The following is a 21,751-nucleotide window of genomic DNA, read 5'->3' as shown; positions in this document are numbered from 1 at the left end:
TGTAGAGGCATAGTCAATAGGTCTGTAGCAGGAACTGATTGCGTACTCTACTTAGAGTTGATATCTTCTGTTCCATTGTTTTTAGAAACAACATGAAGACCTTCATTACATGGGATTCAACAGATGGAAGCAGTCTTCCTATTGTGATTTGTGACTGCTGTTGAATTGATGTAAACAATTTAAAGCATAGTGGGAGGGTAGGAAGTGAGCGCCGACAAATATATAGATATTGCTATTACCGGTTAGAACTCAGATAATTGTGTTCTCCGTCTATTACTTTCAGCCTGAACTACAACTACTGATATGTGAGCTTCAGAATTTTGACAATATACAAATGAATATCAACTAATAAATTGTTGTACTTCCTATTTCTTCTAAAGCTGTAGCAAGCCTTGAGCTTGGTACTTCTCTTTCCGTTGAACTAGGTCTAGCAAGACAGTGAACTGCTATAGCTTATTTGGCCTTGTATATTTTCATCTTATTTGGCCAATCTCATGACAGTGTACAGTGACCAAGGCGTTCCAGCTTCCTTCCGAGTTCCCTCAGGTGCAGTGATCCCCTTTGGATCAATGGAATCAGCACTAAAGACAAGTGGGTCATTAGAGTCTTTCTATTCCCTTATAGAACAAGTAGAGACATCCACAGGCAGCGAACTGGACAATCTATGCTCGGAGCTCCAGGCATTAATCTCAGCCCAATCACCACCTGATGTTGTCATAGAAACTCTCAGCAAGACCCTTTCAACCGATTCTCGGCTTATAGTGAGATCCAGTGCCAATGTCGAAGACTTAGCCGGTATGTCAGCTGCTGGTTTGTACGAATCCATCCCAAACGTCAGCCTTGCAAACCCTAAAATCTTTGGATCCGCTATTGCTCGGGTATGGGCTTCTCTCTACACGAGGAGAGCCATTTTAAGCCGCAGAGCTGCTGGTGTTCCCCAGAGGGAAGCAACAATGGCTGTTCTAGTGCAGGAAATGCTAAGTCCTGAGCTTTCCTTTGTGCTTCACACTGTTAGCCCAACTGACCAAGATCCACAGTCTGTCGAAGCTGAGATTGCTCCCGGGTTAGGAGAAACTCTTGCCTCGGGGACTCGAGGTACTCCATGGCGGCTTTCGTGTGGGAAGTTTGACGGCAGGGTCAGTACTTTGGCTTTTGCCAACTTCAGTGAAGAGATGTTGGTGATGAGCTCGGGACCTGCGGATGGAGAAGTGATGCGTGTGACCGTAGATTACAGCAAGAAGACAATGAGCGTTGATCCTATCTTCCGTAGGCAGCTTGGCCAGCGGCTCTGCACCATTGGGTTTTTGCTCGAGCAGAAGTTTGGGTCTCCTCAAGATGTCGAAGGTTGCGTTGTTGGCAACGACATCTTCATAGTACAGTCGAGGCCCCAGCCGTGACGCTGTCAAACTCGGTTGCAAATAAAAAGGGAGATGAAAAATCTCTCAGGATATCAGTTACGTCTTAGTACAGAGTGTTATGTACCAAGTCCGTAACTGCTATAGCTTATTTCGACTTTTATTTCTCGATGATGATGCCTGAACTCGCAAGAGTATGGTTATTATAGGAGCAATAATTTTGGAATCGATTCCTCAGATTTCGAGTGTAAGATGCTATTCTGTAGTACCCAAAAAAAAATGAAAATAATAAAAACACTACGATATGCACATCAACATACAAATGGGATCAAGAAAAATATTGCAAACACGAATCCAATATCTGGTTGGTCGCAAGCTATGCTAGATATACATCAGTGTCTTTCTATTGTGATCAAGTGCTTGTTTATCTATGAAAATGATCTGTATTTCATTCATTCATAACTTGATGACGTGACATTCATTTGCTATTTTTTTTCATTCATTCATAATTTGATTATCTTGTTGCTAGCCGAAAGTTTGAAATAAAATTTTGACTAGATATTTGCAATTGCAGTTCTACAGGACTAAAATAAAACCATAAAAAGTTCCCCAAAAAAAAAATTCTCAATAAAATAAAATAAATAAATGACGGAAAAACTCTATATTTTCTCAGTCCCTTCCAATCCTTTTTAAGTTACAAGGATGCTTGCAGCTTCCACATTCATGGCAGGAGAATTAAAAAAATAAAAAAGGGACACCGTGACTAAACAATAAATGAAATTTGGTAAACTACATATGGTGTTTTATTAATTTAAATAGAAAACGAAATGCCTCAGAATGTCTTGGTCTAATTTAATTGAATGCGGACGTGGACCAGTTGCTATTAAAATAGCAGGCACTTCGAGTTCGAGCCACTAAATGAGACCATGTCCGAGTCTTCCAAGTTGATGAGATTCGTATCACACTGGACAGTAGCTGCCCATTTATAATCTATAAATTCAATTGTACATTCGTATTTTCTAGGGAAGTCAATTTTTACCCATACTCATTTACATACCTAGCCCGTCCATTACTTGACCCGTCCAAAACCCACCTATTTAATTAAATAAGTCTAATCGGACGGGTGCATTTTAAATTATACTAAATGGGCACTAAATAATGGGACGGGTGCATTTTAAATTATACTAAATGGGGCACTAAATGGGCGGTGTTTATTAACCCGTTTGCCCGCCCGCTTGTGTTCCCAAAACAAAAACCCTAAATCCCGACCCCAATTCCTCAGTGAGCTCTTCTTTTCTCTCGAACCCCGACCCCAATTCCTCCTCCTCCGCCTCCTCCACCGCCGTCTCAACCGCCTCTCGAACCTAGAGCCTCCTCCGCCTCCTCCTCCGTCGTCTCCTCCGCTGCCTCAACCGCCTCTCGAAGCTAGAGCCTCCTCCGCCGCCTCAACCGCGAAGCCAGAGCCTCCTCTGCCGCCTCAACCGGGAAACTCTAGTCTTTCTTCGATATTCGCGATGGCGCACGCGTTTGCAGCTCAGGTGAGTGAAGATTCGTTAACTGATTCTTGTTCTTTGATTGATTTCGTTCGTTGTAATGGTGGGAATGGGGATTTTTGCAGACTTCGATCAGTGTTCCGATTGGAGGCGACTCGTCTCCTGGGAGGTCACGAGTGAAGGTATGGTACTGTACGAAATTGCTTCTTTTTGCTGTAAAACTTCTGTTTTAGTGTATAAAAGTGAAATTTGTGCTTATGAGAAGAAAAGTTTTTGACTTTTTATTTACGCTAAAGGTTAAGGTTTAGTGTATAAAGGTTTTAGCATATTCTCTTCATGTTTTTGAAGTTTGTAATTGTATGTGCTGAGAGTATTGATGAAGAAGAGAACGAAGGATGAGAATATGGTGGGTTGGCTTTTATAGAGGTTTTTCTTAGACAGCTTGGACTTGTCTTTATTTTGACTTCTCTGCATAGGTTATTATATAAGTAGCCAATTCTATAGAGTTTTCTTGCCTTTTTTTCATTTTTTTAAATATAAAAATGACCTTATTGCTGACAGTTTATAGTTAAAGATGTGACTGTGTTTTTCGTTTTCTTTGTTGGTAGCTTTCTTTTATTCTTATCTCTAAGATATTTTCTACTGATTTGGATTTTTTCTCCATCTCAGAGATATCGTTTAAATCATTTGAAGATATCTTCTTTTGTAAGTATCTCACAATTTTAGTTATATATCATACTTATGATAGGGCAATATGCCCTATTTTCCATCAAAAAAAATATAGCTGAGAGAAAGTTATCCGCAATTGATCCTACTTTCACATCTAGATTTATAATAATGACCATTTAAATCAGATCAGATGTTGATGGAGTTTGAATAACCACCCATTTATTTAAACCTATAATTACACAAATTTGGTGGTTTTCAGAACTAGAATTTTCCTTGGAACTCTCTTCACCTAAATTATATACTACTTGCTTATCTGTGTGGTTTTGAATACAATGGAGTAACACGTGCTTATTATTGGCTACTTTGTACATTTATGATGTTGTCTAAGTCTGCTAACAACCTCTTTGAGTTATTTGTGCTTGACATAATAAAAAGAAAAAAATACATGATTGGTAATTTTAATGCTATCTTGTTCAATATGTTCATGATATTCCTGAATGGGGGTTATGTACATGCCTATGCATATTTTGATAATTCAAAAAGTTTACAAAAAGCCCCTAATAGTTTACAAAAAAACCTCTAAAAGTTTACAAAAAACATCCTAAAAGCATTATACATATATAGCTACTATAGTTAAATGGGCAAATGGGCGGCCTGTTTATTAAATGGGCGGGTAAAAATCCGCCCATTTAGAAAATGTTAAATGGGCCATAAATGGGTAAATGGGCAAAACATGTCCGCTCATTTATGACCCGCCCATTTAATATCCAAACCCACCCATTTAACATCCCTAAAACGGAAAAAGGTCCCAACTTTGAGTCAATTTTAGGGTTTTGATCGTCAATTTTGGAGCAGGAATCAATGGCGAAGGCCGATGATGAGAAGAATGAGAACAAGTACAGCATCATAATCCCAACTTACAACGAGCGTCTCAACATCGCGCTCATCGTCTACCTCATCTTCAAGCATCTTCAGTATTTGCCCCTTTCTCCCTTTCTCTAATTTCAACTCTGATTTTGATTTCATTACAAATGGACGCTGTTGATCTGATTCTGATTTCATTCCAAATTGGATTTTTTTTTGCCAATTTGCTCATCAATCAGCTAATATGAGTGTAAGCTCTAGGTCATACTGAACAGATCAGTGAAGTTTTGGTCTTTATAAAGGAAAATATTGATTTTTTGTCTAGATTCAGAGTCATCTCAAGTTTAGATCTTGTTGTCGTCTTTATCTTGAGATCTCGCTCTATATACTGCACCCTATGAATCTGTAACTTGAACTTCAGTATTCATTTATGCAACATTCTTAAGTTTGTTTCTTTACAACAAATATCATGCATTTTGTTTGCACCCCTCTATGAAATTGAGTACATTCTTTAGAAAATGGGAAATGTTCATGTTGATAGCTTGTGAAAAATTATGACGATACACTTTTTCTTACGGGCATGCAGATGTTGTTTTAATAACTGCCTGTAGAGTACGATTCATGAAATCATAGTTGAAATTTGAACTGTTAGAAATCTGCAAGGGTAACTTGAAGTTTGTCCCGTCACCAATTATACCAAAATTATAATGGTAATTAAATTCTCCATTTTGGTTCTCCTATGATTTTCGGCATTTCTTAGCCTTTGACAGCTATACACCCCCCCTCTGGATCAATAGCCATCATCACAACTGCTCGCCTATTTAGTTTTTTTTTTTTTTTGGCTGGTTTTACCATTCATGTCGTCGTTCAAGATTTTTGTTCTCAATTCCCTCATCCAATGCACACATTGTTTCTTTAAAGAAACTTGACACTCAACATTGCTACTGTATCCTGTACTCGGTTTGTAATCATTAAACTTACTTCAACTTTCTCAACTGTTGCCTTCTTCATGCAGATAATTATCACTCAGCCTTTGTCTATGAACCTCAAATCAGCCTATATGTTGGTTTCACTTTGAGATAATGTTATTTCCCTAACCATTACCTGTTCCTCATAATAATAATAATAACTGGTTTTTGTTAATGAAATGAGTGACCATTACCTGTTCCTCATAATAATAATAATAACTGGTTTTTGTTAATGAAATGAGTGCTAAACTGCTAACTATGTTGTTAAACTTGTACTTTTCATGAAACTTAGCTGTAAGGGTCAATTTGATCAGTGAGGCTTTAGAATCCATGGTTATCATGTGTAATGGTGGCTTTTATAGTTGGCTCTTCCATTTGAGTATCATGAATGCAAGACTAAACTACCTTTGTCAAATCATTTTAAAGTTTGAACGGTACCGTTTCCTACAGTCAAAAGTTTTTTCCCCTGCATTTTCTACATTATTAACTCTTTAAAAATCATAAACTCAGAAAAATAATTGTCTGCAATTTTTTAGGGATGTTGATTTTGAAGTTATCATTGTGGATGATGGAAGCCCTGATGGAACACAAGATGTTATAAAGCAGTTGCAGCAAGTATATGGGGAAGATCGAATTGTAAGAATCGTAATTCAGATAACTAGAAGATTTTTTATGCTTGACCCTCTCTTTGTTATTTGGTTATTGATACTTATTATTAATTTTCTTTGGTGAGGAAATAATTTCAGCTATTAAGAGCAAGGCCTAAAAAGCTTGGTTTGGGTATGTTTCTTTTGTTGTTTCCTCTACCAAAGATCATAAATTATTTCCTTACACAATAATATGCAGGAACTGCTTACTATCATGGGCTAAAGCATGCTTCTGGAAACTTTGTTGTTATCATGGATGCCGATCTATCACACCATGTAATGCCTTCTGTTTGAGTTATTTCAAGGGAAAATATGATTCTAAGGAGCCCCGTTAGATTCAATCTAAGGATGCAACTTTAAAACTACGTTATATGCAATCAATTTACTTGATCCACTCCATTCATCTCGTTCTATATGTTCTGGATGGTGTATAAACAAAAAACTAGGCATTGGGTTGTAGTTATCTATGCATCAAGTGACTGTAAAATTAACGGTTTTATGACAATACAACTAAAGAGACGATGAAAACTATGTACTAGAAATATTAAAACATCATGATTTTTGTTTATAGATGTTTTGAGATATTTAGATGATGATGAAGGGAGCGAAGCATCTATTGGAATAGCCCAACACATGCATCAAGAGGTGCATCCTTAGATTTAATCTAAGGTTGCTCCTTAGATTCATATTTCCCTCAACTATTTCAAGACTATTTTGTCAGTTTCTGTTTTAGTTATTTCATCACTCTACTTACGCTCAACTCTTTTTCTGCAGCCAAAGTACTTACCAAACTTCATCAGGTAAAATTCTGAACATTTTTTGGCAATGTTTTGACTAGGGATTATGTATTTATATAAGGATAAGTGGCATTAAACAAAAGAATCTATCATGTCTCGTGCTTTTAGGAAGCAGAAGGAAACTGGTGCAAATATAGTTACTGGAACGCGGTATGTTAGAAATGGAGGTGTACATGGATGGAATCTCATGAGGAAATTGACAAGTAGGGGAGCAAATGTACTTGCACAAACTCTTTTATGGCCTGGGGTATCAGATCTCACTGGATCGTTTCGGTACGTTTTTCAAGGTTAAGTTCATCTTTTGAGGTTCCCTTGAACTTTTATAGCTAGCTTGCGTTTTTCCTTTCTATACAGGCTTTATCAACGATCGGTTCTTGAGGATGTCATGAACTCGTGTGTCAGTAAGGGATATGTATTTCAAATGGAGATGATTGTTAGGGCCACCAGGAAAGGATATCACATTGAGGAGGTAGGGAAACTATAATTTCAAATGGAGATGATTGTTAGGGCCACCAGGAAAGGATATCACATTGAGGAGGTAGGGAAACTATATATTCCTTAGGACTTGCAAATTTTGAATGTCACTCCTTTTAGTTGGATGATCTTATTGGAATCTAATTTGTTGCTGAACTACACTGAAGTTTGGAAGTCAACATGCATCTTGTTTGCTGAAAGTGACTCTTAACATCATCTGCAGAGTGTTTTGAGACGTTGATTTCTCTGAATGTGGCATCGGCTAGTTAATTATTTCCCTTTTTTTCGTATGTTTACCATTCCAAAAAAAAAATTCTCTTGAAGATTAAAATTTTTACTGTCAGGATTAGTCAAAATCATTAGTCAAAACCATTACTCCCTAGAATTACATCGAACGAACAGGGGTATCATTCTTCGGTTATTGAAATATTTAATATATCTTCAATTTTATGTGCTATGTGTATGTTGCACTACTTGCAAATTAATAATTTCTTTCTATTAGAAACAACATCTTCTGTTAGCTAAGGTTTATTATGCTTGCTGTAGGTTCCAATTACCTTTGTGGACAGAGTCTATGGGAGCTCAAAGCTCGGAGGATCTGAGATAGTTGAATACCTGAAAGGCCTCGTATACTTATTGTTGACAACATAAAAAAGTTTACTTTGAGGTACTGTTTTCTGATTTTGTTTTCATGTGACATTAACTTGGTTAACAAAACAATAGACGTTGTAACCATTTCATAGTTATATGATTGGTTTCACATAGGAAGATTTTTTTTCCCGATCTGTATCATCTGATATTTGAATGTTTTAGAGTGATATACATAGAAATGATGGAAGGTAATTTTGCTATAGCTTGTTCATGTTTATAGGCGTAGCGTTCGCGCTGTGTTTTCCTACCTTCCCCTTATTTCACGCTCTTTTACTTTATTAATTATCAAATTAGAATTATCGACACCCTAATTATTTGGGACCTTTAAGAAACTGGTTATTTGATTAGTATTTGATTATTTTCATGTCATTGGTGATGCTTGTGGACATGTAGATGTAGGTGAGAGCCCGATTGAATCATTTGAGTATTGATAAGGATTTTGAGTAAAGTATGTTGAACCCTTCTCAAGTTTGTCTTGAAAGTTTAATAAACTATTAAGAGGGTCTTCAATCACTTTCTTAGACTACCTGCAGCAGGTAGGGATTGGGGGATATTTGGGTGCAACAGGTAGGGAAAAGGAAAGGGAATTGGAAACAGAGGGGAGAGAAAGGGAAAAATTCCCTATGGGTTTTTCTGCAGCGTGGGGCCCAGAGGCTGCCACAATTTTTTTAAAAAAAATTAGAAAAACGCGCGGCCAATCAGACCATGACGCGTGTCGGGCTTGTGCTGGCATCAGCCATGCACGCTGCCACGCGTCATGGTCTGATTGGCCGGCATTTTTTGGTTTCTTCATAATTTTTAAATGCAATTTTGGGAGATAATTACTATGAATTAATTTTTAATTTTTATATCATTATTTTTCATTTTTCAAACTCTATAAATAGAGACTAACTTTGTGTTATTTGGACACCAAAAAAATTTGAGTTTTCCACCCCCTATTCTATATAGCATGAAAAATAATAAAATAGATTGCTAATTTGAATATCATGTTTCGCTGTATTTTGCAGGTAAGGCAGTTGATCGAGGGGCTGCTCACATGCTCATGCTTGTTGCACTCCTTGAGGACATTAGCCCAAAGTTCAGTCATCTGCTTGTATTTAACTTCATGGAGGATATACTGCTGAGGATAGATTATTGGGAATCACGACTAATATGGGATCAGAATGAAATCTGATTTCCCTTGTTCTGTTCTCGTCTTATTAATTACGGGGAGAACACAACAACATATTGTCAATTGTGGAGTTGTTGCCCCAGTTGCAATAGTTCTTCCTAAGACAGAATCTTATTACTGGAGTGTAGGTTTATTATAATATCATTTTGTGGCGTATTGTCTTTGTGATACCAAAGCTCTCATTTTGTCTTCATTAGTGTCCCATGAACGACCTCCTCCGAATTGGCTTGCACCTTGATAAATTCCCTTCGGCTACAAGGTATTTTATCAACTTGGTGGAATTTACGCCATGTTTTCCTTCATCCATATCCCACCACTAACCTTCACCTTTCCGTCGTACGTATCTGCCATTTGACATCTTCAACTCCAGGCCAGCTATCCTGAATTTGTTTTCGTGGTAGGTTCCTTGAAAGCTCCTGCATTTTAATGCTTTCCATGTACTGATTTAATCTACGCATATGATTCCTCAAATTTGGACTGTTTCCTTGCTTCAAATTACTTGTTATTCGATGGAACAAGTGGAATCCCTCTCATGCAAGGTTGAACATCTTCCCATCATCTTCCAGAGGTAGGTACCACCATGAATAGCTGAATCACAGGGTTTAATATCTTACTGTTGTCTTCTGGAAGCAGGCACGAACATGAACAGCTAAGTCGCCTGGTTTGATATCTTACCTTTGTCTTCTGGAAGTGGACACAACCATGAACAGATAAATAATTTGCAGGTTTAATTGGACTTCAATTCAATGGATCATACGGAATTTTCTCAATACTTAAATTTAGTCTCTTGGTAGAGTGTGAGCATCCCCTTTTTAAGAGTAAAAGCTGTTTTCAATAAGAATTTCGTTTTTAACTCATTATCCATCATTTTTATTTTCATCCAGTGAGACGAAAGCATCAGATGAGCTTTATCAGAATCCCTCTTTCCATGACATGGTCAATGCGACTCGATCATGGCTACCTTTCTCTGTTTCTAACTATGATCCTCATGAACAAAAGTCTATCTCCCACATCATTGTTTGGCATGGATTTTTCTATGGATTATGTGTGACATATGTTTAGACCTATCAGTTCCTGTTGCTTTGGCACCTTGAAGTTAAGCTTGGGACTACACTGCAACATGCAGTGGCCTATATTCAGGTGACCATGTTGAGTCCCTGATAGTAAGACCAACCAATGATAGAAAGAAGAACATAGTAGAGGGGGAAATTTTTTAAACCCAAAGTATAGTGTATTACTATGGGATCTGAGCAAAAGACATTTGAAGTGAAACCAAGAGAGTAAGTGTAGAAGGAGAAAGTGTAGTAGTCGGTGTCATGTATAGAACAATTTTTGTCTAGCTAGACATATGATGAAGAACATATTATTTCTAAGGTGGAAGCTCCTTTAGGCTTCTGGGGTTTTATTTATTTAAATAGAAAACGAAATGCCTCAGAATGTCTTGGTCTAATTTAATTGAATGCGGACGTGGGCCAGTTGCTGTTAAAATAGCAGGCACTTCGAGCTCGCGCCACTAAACGAGACCGTGTCCGAGTCTTCCATTAGAGGGAGAAAAATAAAATGTCGGAAAATATGACCAAGTTGATGAGATTCGTATGGCACTGGACAGTAGCTGCCCATTTATAATCTATGAATCCAATTGTACACTTGGTATTTTCGTCAAAAAATAAAAGAAATTGTACGCTTGCTATAAACTAATATAGTTGGAGTTTCCCTAGAATCTACAACAAATTAGTAAGTGATTTTTGAAATTTAGAAGACCATCACTTTCGACGGAGAATATTTGTTGGCAGTTGAAATATTGGTTTTTTTTTGGAAGACGGAGTCACTAAATTTTTTTTTTTTTTTCACTATGTAAACTATTCGGCGCACGCGAACGTTCCAGTTATCAAAAACTTCCCCACTTTTTATAAAATTGGGATTCTTAACTTTTTATAAAAGTTCGGCCGGGGGGGCACAAGGATGAGTCGCAAAATGAAAGGTCATGATCTCCTTATTAGGAGATATTAGGAAGTTTTCGTTAGTAGAGGTCCTAGAGGATATCAGTCCCTTTCTAGAGTCTACACATCTCTATCTAGTAGGACACAAGGAGACTTCTCTCATCCCACCTATGCATTTGTTTTTTATTTTTATTTTTTTATTTTTTATTTTTTTGGACACAGGAGAAATATACATTATTGATGTAACTACAGATTTTTTTTTTATTTTTATTTTTTTAGAGCAAACATATGACCTTATTTCTTAAAAAAAAAAAGTTGAAAATATTCACATGGGATTATAGAGTAAGTTGTGACTCCTCTTTTGTAGTTGGAACTCACACACAAATTAGTCAAATGTTGAATGTCGACGCCGTAGACCCGAATGCTCCGCGGATCACTACTGATTTGATTTGTCGTTCAATTTTCTGAATTTAAGCCGGCCCTTTTGTCTTTGAACTGCAAATTCAAAAAAAAAAAAGACTCCCCTCTCAAGTTCAAACAAAAAAGAAATTCATACACAACTACCGGTTGTGAAGACAAGTCCCTTTCCAAACAAGAATCCAGAAACAATGATCTTTGAATCCACGAAGAGAATATAATAAAAAGGAATTTTATTGATGAAAAATGATGTTTCTAAGGCTTACAATACTCTGCTTAAATAGAAAATAAACAAGACTCCTATTAGAACCTAAACTCTATCAAAAATAGAATTAACAGAATTCTTCTTGAAAGACCCCATATGATTGAGGAAATAAAGTGGTTAAATTTAGAATCAAATCAGATTTGTTTCCTAATGAAAACATACTCCAAAGATATTATCCAAAATAATAATAATAAACTGATAAAAACTCTGATATCTCTCAATCCATAAGCAATTTAGCGAAATAGATGGCGGCAAAATGAACAATGTTGGGTTTGGTTGACTCGATATTGAATATGCGATTTTCATATATAATTCATTTAATTCTGACATGTGGTTCGAGAGATATGACACATTCTCCGCAGATCACTAATCTTCTTCATTATTTTGCATTCAGCTTGTTGTGGGTTCCCACCAGAAAGCTCTCTTTTCACATAAACACATCACCATGTCTCCTTCCTCAAACACCTTCTTCCTCCCGTGTTGATCGGCATCTACATTGTATTTAGTGTTCGACTTCTCTATCTGCTCTTTCACTTCCTGTTGAATAGCTCATATCTTTCAGCCATATGATTTGCAGCAACACTCTACCCCGAAAGTTTAGGCAGTTGAACCAGATTAAGATAACGGTTGGAAATCCTCCCAGACAAAATCATGAAGGGGAGCTCTGCCTGTAGCTCGACGCTACATATAGTTATAGACAAAATTAACATATGCCAGAACAAGATCCCGCTGCTTTAGACGAACGCGATACGAGAAGGCTACTGAGAGTGCGATTTATCACTTCAGTTTGACCGTACGTTTGGCCCAACTATTTCCAGTCAATCGTGACAGTGAACCATACTGGTTTTTTTTTCCTCGTTGCGCCAACATCGATGATTCATCACCATCATCGCCTACCATCCCAACTAATCTAATTAAAGAAGTCGGTCAGCGCTGAAAGCAGCGCTACCTTTTCCCGCGCGCTCTCTAGTTTCAGTGGGCCCCACTCCCTTCCCCCCATCAAATCAATAACCTACCGTTTTCATCCTCTTCCCCCCTCCTCCACGTAATCATCTCCCAAAAAAATTAAACTAAATTGGGAAAATAAAAAAAAAAGGAAAGAAAAAGAAACCGCGTCGTCTTCACCCTCTGAAGATTCTCATTCAAATGGCGACCGGTTCCGAGTCTCTCTTTGAACAGCGATAACTGATCGATCGATCGAACGATGGAGGGATCAGAAGAGCGTGAGCCCGTGGAGGTCAGGGCCCTGCGCTCTCTCGGGCTGGGCTTCGATCTGACCAACGACTTCAGGCTCAAGTTCGCCAAGAGGCCGACACCAGGGACATCGTGATCCCCGGGAACATCACCATCAAAGACGTGCCGGCCGATGTCGGCTGCGACAAGGGGGATCGGATTCGGTTCCGCTCCGACGTCCTCGAGTTCAATCAGGTGAGCCTCTAAAGAACCTCTGTAGGCTGTAGAGGATTAGGAGTTAAATGATTCTATCACCAAAATTTTGTCTTGGAGACCATGGAGTGGGGGTAAAAAAACTCATTTTTGAGAGACTGTAAAGTTTAAGCACATGAAGCCAGGGTCTTGATGTAGAATCCATAACTGCAACCGCAAGCCAAGACGTAAAGCAAAGAGCTTCTTAGCTCAAGGTCAAGCAAGTCTTATTTGGTGGGATTTAATAAAATTTTTAAAAAAAAAATAGTGGGTTTAGGAGGTTACTTTATACTGTCTTATTTGGTTTCGTTAAAACAGATGTCCGAACTTCTCAACCAGAGATCGTCGATTCAAGGGAAAGTCCCTTCAGGCTATTTCAATTCCCTTTTCGACTTGAGCGGGGCGTGGCTGGATGACGCGAAGAACACCAAGCATCTTGCTTTTGATGGTTACTTCATTTCCCTGTACAATTTGCATCTAAGGTCTTCTCCGTTGGTGCTTCGGGAGGAAGTAAAAAAGGCTGTTCCGTCGAAGTGGGAGCCCGTATTACTATCGAGGTAACTAGTGCTTTCCTCATCTGTGTATGCTCTTGAAGGTAAAATATGATGCACGGTCGATCTGTTATTAGCTTATCATCAAGGTATAGGAAATTAGAATTTGTTTAGTACATATGCTGAAATTGATTAGATTATGTAGGATTGTTTAATGTACATATCGCTTTTTTCTTGGCATTCTTTTTTAGCTAGTCTCACCGATTACGGTTCAACCTTGTACTATTGTATATCAACAGTCTTTTCCCCTTAATAGTTAGCAACATGTTTTTTTTTAACGACATCAATGATCTCATCTTGCATGGTGACATGCATCCGTGTGTGGTTTGATAGGTTTTTTCCTGACGTTTACCTGGTAGCAGGTTTATTCAGACCTATGGTACACACATAATTGTTGAAATGGCAGTCGGAGGTCAGGATGTAATTTGTGTTAAACAGAGTCATTCTTCAACTATTTCTTCCGCTGAGCTTAAGCTACATCTCGAGGATCTGGGAGATATCTTATTTTCAGATGAAAGAAGTCTTTCTCCACTACATCGCAAGGGTAGAGAAGGAAAGAGTAAGGTAAAAAAAAGGTTGATTCGCACTTTATGAATTATTTTCTGCTCTGGGATTTGTTTACTAATGATTTCCTTTCCATACAGGCACCTGATGTTTTCTTCAAAATCTTGCAATCGAACAATTTGCAATTGTCCAGTTATTCTGAAACTTCTACCAAGGATGTAAGACCTTCAAACCTTGTGCTTGAACCCCAGTTTACATTTCTGAAATTAAAGTGAGATTTTAATGCAAATAGGGAATCACTGTCGTATGTTCAAAACGAGGAGGAGATGCATATTTGTGTAATCACTCCAAATGGCTTCAAACAGTACCTATTACGCCTGATGCTATACTTTTCAAGTTTGTGCCTATCACCTCCCTTCTCACTGGTGTCCCAGGAAGTGGTTATCTTAGCCATGCGATCAATCTATATCTTCGCTGTAAGCAGTCTATCTAAAAGAGATACGATTCTTATATTCGTACATGTGCTAAGCTTTTCAGTATGTATCAATTGCATTAACTGCGTAATACTTGGATCCCCAAAATAGGGTGGGACATTATATATCAATGGTTGCTTATTTTAGAGTGCCCCATGTAAAACCCATTGCATTTGTTTACTATTTTTTCTCAATACATCTTAATAAAATTGTAGGACCTGTGAATTTCTGACTAATTAGCTGTCATTCTCATCAGATAAACCCGATCCTGAGGATTTGCAGCGTTTTTTGGAGTTCCAAGTTCCGCGTCAGTGGGCACCAATGTTTAATGATTTTACTCTTGGACCACAGAGAAGGAAAGCTTTTTACCCTAGTCTGCAGTTTAGATTTTTAGGTCCTGTACTTCGCGTCAATACTACCCAGGTACTTTAATTCTTATTACTTGTGCTTTTACCCTGTGAGAAAGAGACTTTTTTCTTATTTCACTGATGCAAACATGAAATTTTAGTCAAGGAATTGGGAAAATAAACACAATCATCAGAAAGTTTGTTCGATATATGGTAACTTCAATTTTTGTTTCTACCTGGCCTTCTAGCTCTAAAAAAGCTTGCCTAGTGGTTATGCATTAACAAAATTTGGTGGACCACATGAATGTATTTGGGAAATTGTCCAAAATTATCATAATTGGTTATATGACTATCAAAACCTGAACTAGAGCTCAACAACAAGGGTTCAGTTAAAATGCAGAAGAGCAAGATGTTGCATGTTTGAGCTTATACTGCATGATTACAAATTATAGCTAGTTGTAAAATTGCTGTCAATTCTTCTGTAGAGATTCTCTGTTTTTAGAATAATAACTGCTTTTTCACCTGGTTGACCAATCGGGTAAGAGCAGTTATGTGAAAACGTTACAATCTTGAGTGATCTTGCAAAGACCTACGATTGTGTTCCCGTGTTGTTCAACAGTTGGTACAATGGAGAACATTACCTTTACTGATCATGTGTAGTGATTCTGTAGACTTGAGTACAAGTGACACCGGGTTATCAGATCCACATTTATATTGGTGTGTTGTTTCCACCTATTAGCAGCATGAAGCAAATTTGTGATCATATTAAATCCATTGGCAACTACCATAAATCAAAAGGTTGTTTTTATGTGATTCAGATTTGTCTCTCTTTGGGACATCTTACCTTATTATGCAGTAGCCCGATGTCTACAGTTTCAAAATACAAGTCCTAAACACTATATAGATATTTAATTGTACACTTTTTCTAGTAATTGTGCTTCTAAAGTTGTCCTGCATCTCGCTGCCTGCTGTGTGCTCTCCTGACCAGATACAGAAAGCCTGTATCAAATGTTTTGACATGGTGGTGCCTGGAATTTATTAGGCCCAAGGATACTTGGACGAACTCCCGCTATTGCGTAAATGCTTTGAAGATAAAGTCTGTGACTCAGTTTAGGTAATAGATTGTGGACAGTTCTATTGTAGGTTTCTCGAGGACGTGAAAGCTGCACAAAAACGTTGCCTATGTGTGCACTTAAAGTTATTCCTTCCCATTGATATTTTAGGTTATTATTAATTCAGAAACTCTACGAACTGGACCAAATCAGACACATATAAATTAAAGTTTTGTGGCGTGCTTAATTATCTGCAAGCTGCTTGTGCTAGCTTCACAGCAGACCGTAGGAGGGAAGCTCTTGATGTCTAGTCTAGTAGTTAAGCTGTTGAGATGCTAATGTGTCTACTGGAGCAAAGAGATATTCATCTTCCCTGGCTTTCGCTAATTTGGGACTTATCTTTCCTAGTGCATACAGTTACAATTAGTCACATGTGTAGAGAAGATCTTTATGTCAATGTCAACTCTAGGCCGAAATGTCAAGTTGCCTCTTAGTTGAATTTCAAATTAAGACCCACCTTTGGAGTAATGTATTATATTGATGACTTGGAGCATGAAGCAGCATATGGACATTGCATTTGTGGACTTTGTAAGGTGGTTGAACGAAGGTGAAGCATTGGACACTTGGACCTTATTCAGTTAGCTTGGGGGATTGAGAAACTTACCCTATTTCTAACTTGAGTGGCAAAACAATCATTTTTTAATGTGGTTGCGGAAAATAGGACCTCCAGTAAACCATAAAATACACTTTTCTGATTGCAGCAATCTGAAACATGAATTATCAGAATGTTTCTATATAACGCTGCACACTCTTTATTATCAAAATTTAAGGATTTGTTCTGTACAGCCTTGGGCAACCACATTGTGCAAACTCAAGTCCTCATTACAAAAATTCTTATATAGAGACATCTATGCTGACCAAAAAGGCAAATCACCAAATGTTACCCCCCACCCAAAAAAAACAAAAGAAAAAACAAAAACCGAAAAAAAGTTGCCATTGAACATTTTTATAGAGAACAAGGATGGAACCCCAAAATAGGCTCCAGCCGGCATACTACTCCAAGGTTGCCGTTGAACATGCAGTAACTTAGTAGCTAATATTCTTTTCTTACCTTGTGGGCTCCTGCTTTATCTTCCGCAATCACCAGAAATTAGAATTTCATAAAATACTTCTTGAATATCCTTCTCTAACCAAAATTCTCTCTTTCCATTGCAGGTCACAAGTAATCAGAAGCCAGTGGTCGGGCTACGGTTATTCTTGGAGGGTAGGAAGTGCAATCGGTTAGCCATACACTTACAACACCTCTCAAGCCTCCCCAGCATGTTCACAACTTCCACTAGTTCAATGTCTCAATGGCAAGGCTCAGAAGATTCAAGCTCCGGATTTCTTGAACCTATCCAATGGAAAAAATACGCAAGCGTCTGTACATATCCTGTGAAGTATGACCCTGAATGGCTCGAGAAATCATCATCAGAGGGTGTTTTTGTGGTCACTGGTGCTCAGCTGATAACCAAAGGGAACTGGCCAAAGAAATCCCTCCATATTCGTCTCCTCTTCACTCACATCCCGTACTGCTCTATTTTAAGGACAGAATGGGCTCGTACCCCTGCTTCGACTTCACACAAGGGAAGTTTTCTTACAAACATTAGTACCACTTTCACGCAGCGTGATACTGCTGCTCATAAGCACGAGCCTCCGGTAATTTTGAATTCTGGGGTGTACCCAGACGGCCCCCCGGTGCCAATCCAATCGAGAAAACTGTTGAAATTTGTGGATATGGCCGAGGTTGTGAAAGGGCCACAAGATATCCCAGGACATTGGTTGGTGATTGGAGCCAGGCTTGTTAAAGAAAGCGGGAAGATTGGGCTTCATGTGAAGTTTGCACTGTTGAATTATTCGGAATCTCAAGGGTGAGAAGGTGATCCGGTGTACATAACTGCGGAGGTGTTTCTTCCTAGTTCTCCTCTTGTAAATGTTAGGGGTGTTTCAAATGTAGAGCTTGGGCTGAATTTTGTCTAGTGTGGTTATTAATTCTTTTAGGAATTAGTAATAATTTTTGGTGTATAGAGGGGTGTGATGACCGAGTGAGAATGGAAATGGTATTTGCATGCAGATTTGTATGTCGAATCTTTTTGGATGCTTCCTTGACGATAGTCGTCTTTAGACGCTGAGAAAGATTTGAGAGAATAAAAAAGAGGATGATGTGGAAGTTTTGATGAAGTTAAAGTTGCTTCCGTTGCTGTTAAAATTCCTTCGGTGACAAATCTACTCCTCTATACAAATGGATACAAATGGGAGAACCCTAGATTCACTATCCATGCTACAATAACTGCTACAGTAACATTATTGTTGTAGCAAATACAAAATTGGACACGGTGGTTTTGCAAAGGTGAGATACTGTAGCAGTTAAAAAAATTATTGTAGTGGTTCAACCAGGATTACTGTAACGGGAAAAAAAGTATGTCGTGTTTTGCACGGTGTTCACACTAGTATATATTAAAGGAAGATGTGTAGGAATATTAAAATATTATTCATGATATAGTATTGGGTAATTATTATGAAATCCCTTCAGACTTAATAGCTTATTATGAAATTTCCTAACATTAATATTTTTTTTCCCTTACAATGCACTATGCTATTAAAAAGCTGTTAAAACTCGTTTAATTTCTATAATTTATTTTCCCCCTCTAACATATCCCTCAACAAAGCTTCGCTTTTTCCTCAAGCAATTGCAAAACCTATCTTCCCTCTTTTCACATTGAACCCAACTTACTATGACCTTTACCGACGAGAAAATTAATAGAAGATCAAGGCAATTTCTTTAACCCTTTTAATTTTAACCTCTACTTGGTGTAGCTTTCAGTTTGCCCTTGGGAGAAAGAAAAAGAATGTTAGAGGGGAAGAATAGAGATATTTTTGAACAATTTTTCAAAACCGGCGGATTTTTTTTTTTTTTTCAAAATCGACTGTTTTTTTTTTATTTATTAAAATCGACCCGGTTTTGTGATTAGCAGGCTAATCACTATCCTAAATAGTCGGGGTTGGCAACCCCGACTATTTAGGATAGTGATTAACCTGCTAATCACCCTTTAATTAGGGTTTAATACCCTCCTAAATAGTCGGGGTTGGCAACCCCGACTATTTAGGATAGTGATTAACCTGCTAATCACAAAACCGGGTCGATTTTGATAAATAAAAAAAAACGGTCGATTTAAAAAAAAAAATCAGTCGGTTTTGAAAAATTGTTCCATATTTTTGGAATATAAATAGGTTCTAACAGTTTTTTTTGGAATATAAATAGCTTTAGGATGTTTTATAATGTAGTGTCAAACCTTGAGGGGTTTTCATAATAATTATCCTATAATGATGCGTAACATACGTGCACGGTGCGCACAATGACTTGAAAAGAGTCACGGACAGTTTTTCACATTCACTGAAATCTGGCTCCATATATCATCAGCTTGCTGTGATCATTATTGAAGTTGTGACCATGGACACGAAAAAGTGGCTGCGCCGTCTATTTATTAATAACGATGGCTGCTCTGACCATCACCAAGCAATCTACTGTATTTATCTTTTCCTAAAAAAAAAAAATTCTTCATGATCTGCTAACCCCCTGTTTCTTCTTCCTCAGCTCGTAATCCACGGAAAATAAAAATTTGAAGGAAAATAAAAAGAGAGAAGAAAATTCGTGTTGCACATCCTACATACTATAGATAAAATAGCCAGATGACAGTTTTAGGACCTTGATCGTGTCATGTACATGTGACGAAAATAAGAACAATTACCAATTTAATGCGGATGAGAATTTGACTCTGCACAAGGAAAAGAATTAAATTACGCAACTGAAAGGCGAAATGCCTGTAAATTCCATTCATGTTCAGTTGTCCAAAGAAATCCATACAAGAGAAGGAATTTTAGTAGAATCTGTTCTTTCCGAAGCAATTGAAATCTCAATGACACCAACTCAGTTACAAGCTCCTATACGAATCAATCCGAGTCTAGATCCATTTGTGGTGATAGGGCGTCCGCCAAAATTTTCTGCAGCTCCTCTGCTCTCTTTTTTGCAAGTATAATGCATTCCTACAAGGAACAAAAGCAATGAACTTACGTTTAATGATAAAGATGAAAAATGTTTGTATCATTCGCATGTTTGTTTGTTTATCTTAATGGTTTTCCTAAATTCGAAACATCCTGATGAAACAATGTTCCAAAATCCCACTGCCACATGGGACTCAAACGAAGTTCAATCCGAAAAACCCAAATACCAAAACAATGAAGAAAGGGAAAATTTGTGGCATAAAAGATCAGTTTGCTGAGCTTATTAGTCTAGAGACTAGAGAGCCCCCCAAAAAGAAAAAAGCACACGCGGTCCATATCGTTAGTGGCGCCATAAACAAATACCAAGTCTTGGATCATTGGGCTCGGGAATTCGTACACTAATTTAAGGATTGATATCCATATGGTCCACCATTAATCAATGAACTGGATACACAAGGATGCTTTATCCTTCAAGGCATGGTAAACAAACCTGAAGAGCTGAATTGTAGACGAGAACTGATCCTCCAGCTTTGTAGACTGACACCAGCCGGCCTAGTGAATCTATTACGACCGTAACAACAGTGTCCATGATGGACTCTTCCTCTGCAGTGGGATCTGCAAAGATGTAATTCTTGTGAAGCATGCATGTGAGAGAGAATGGGGTGCTCCTGAGAGAGAGCTTCCTCTTCTCCTTGTTCACCAGCTCTAATTTTGACTCCTCTTGTAGCTTCCCGGACACAGCTATTACTCTTCCGTCTTCATTAACGGAAACGAGAGGGATCTGCACTACAAATTAGAAGTAAATTTATATGGTGACATAAAAACACAAACTCATGTCGCTAAGATAGTAGTATGAATAAGATGGTTCTAGTTAAATATATACTACCAGAAGACTGTGCAAAAGCACAACTGGGAATTCTTACTTGAAAAAATGACAATCTGGATGGTGGTAGATCATAATACAGTAAAAACATCACAGTTGTTTAAGGAGTGAGCCATAAGTAATGTTTTAGGCACCAGGTGTGAGCGAGGAAGGAAGTGAAGTGCTTCTTTTTTTTCCCAACTTTAAAGTGATTCATCAATCTATTATGGATTTTTATAATTGTTAAGCCACCGACTCTTTAAATTTAAGTGAGAGGACCAGGTATAACTGTATAGAAATGGTACACTGGACCAGAACATGTATTCAAATCAACAACTTAACCAGTAGGTTTCATCAGGTGCTCTTGTTTCTAAAAAGGTCAAAACATGACCAGACCCTCTCTAAAGCTAAAAAGAGTTACAACTATCATCTGATTTGAGCCCTAACTCTTCACCTTCCCCCTTCTCAGGTGCCCGTGTTTCTTCTATCCAACAAAGATCGCGATGCTAGAAGAACTCTTGAGCAGAGACCAAAAGGCAACAAATTAATAATGGTGAATAATGAAGGAAGCCTCGATGTTATAAAAAATATAACTGACTCTTTTTCCAACTTTTCACTTAAACATGTATCTTTTTCTATTTTCCTTTAGAAGACAAAAAAGCACCTGGTCTCCACTCCGTGACACCTACTGTTCTCTATGCACTAATTTCAGTTCCCAGAAAACATTCTCTCGCACATAATTCATTTTGCACCACTAGATGATGGCTGGTCTGCTGACACTCTGA

General features: G+C 37.9%; 4 protein-coding genes across 4 annotated transcripts in view; 3 read left to right on the top strand and 1 right to left on the bottom strand.

Annotated features, from left to right (window-relative positions):
* LOC109823596 (phosphoglucan, water dikinase, chloroplastic-like) overlaps positions 1 to 1,810 on the top strand; it is a 30,538-nt gene extending 28,728 nt beyond the window's left edge. Inside the window, 1 exon segment of the mRNA XM_020389875.1 lies at positions 502 to 1,810. Within this exon segment, the coding sequence (XP_020245464.1) occupies positions 502 to 1,397 (896 nt within the window). The 3' untranslated portion in view covers positions 1,398 to 1,810.
* On the top strand, positions 2,606 to 9,264 carry LOC109824280 (probable dolichol-phosphate mannosyltransferase). Its single transcript, XM_020390846.1, has 11 exons — positions 2,606 to 2,893; positions 2,974 to 3,030; positions 4,373 to 4,491; positions 5,886 to 5,985; positions 6,096 to 6,129; positions 6,196 to 6,272; positions 6,771 to 6,796; positions 6,902 to 7,066; positions 7,148 to 7,262; positions 7,814 to 7,934; positions 8,926 to 9,264. Exons 1-10 carry the CDS (start codon positions 2,870 to 2,872, stop codon positions 7,916 to 7,918), a joined length of 822 nt encoding a protein of 273 aa, XP_020246435.1. The 5' UTR covers positions 2,606 to 2,869; the 3' UTR covers positions 7,919 to 7,934; positions 8,926 to 9,264.
* LOC109823651 (MACPF domain-containing protein At1g14780-like) lies at positions 12,769 to 18,283 on the top strand. The gene is given in 8 exon segments (XM_020389961.1): positions 12,769 to 13,015; positions 13,018 to 13,139; positions 13,455 to 13,693; positions 14,050 to 14,251; positions 14,332 to 14,409; positions 14,484 to 14,667; positions 14,921 to 15,087; positions 17,279 to 18,283. Coding segments are annotated over 8 exon segments (1,791 nt in total). The 5' UTR covers positions 12,769 to 12,915; the 3' UTR covers positions 17,978 to 18,283.
* The window catches only part of LOC109823595 (exosome complex component RRP43), an 8,843-nt gene continuing 6,992 nt past the window's right edge, over positions 19,901 to 21,751 (bottom strand). Inside the window, exons 6-7 of the mRNA XM_020389874.1 lie at positions 20,595 to 20,890; positions 19,901 to 20,146 (exon numbers count right to left, since the gene is read on the bottom strand). Coding sequence (XP_020245463.1) covers positions 20,054 to 20,146; positions 20,595 to 20,890 — 389 coding nt within the window. The 3' untranslated portion in view covers positions 19,901 to 20,053. The remainder of the gene's footprint in view (positions 20,147 to 20,594; positions 20,891 to 21,751) is intronic.

Source organism: Asparagus officinalis, chromosome 9 (genome assembly GCF_001876935.1).
Source record: "Asparagus officinalis chromosome 9, Aspof.V1, whole genome shotgun sequence".
In the NCBI taxonomy this organism is placed as follows: domain Eukaryota; kingdom Viridiplantae; phylum Streptophyta; class Magnoliopsida; order Asparagales; family Asparagaceae; genus Asparagus; species Asparagus officinalis.
The sequence above is the reverse complement of the archived record's forward strand: the minus strand, read 5'-3'. Positions and strand labels throughout refer to the sequence as shown.

Bases quoted from the DNA above. Each gene is read 5' to 3' on its own strand.
- LOC109824280 (XM_020390846.1), top strand. From the start codon at position 2,870: ATGGCGCACGCGTTTGCAGCTCAG. The intron at 5,986-6,095 runs GTAAGAATCGTA...AAATAATTTCAG, and splicing joins TATATGGGGAAGATCGAATT to CTATTAAGAGCAAGGCCTAA. The intron at 6,273-6,770 runs GTAATGCCTTCT...CTTTTTCTGCAG, and splicing joins ATGCCGATCTATCACACCAT to CCAAAGTACTTACCAAACTT.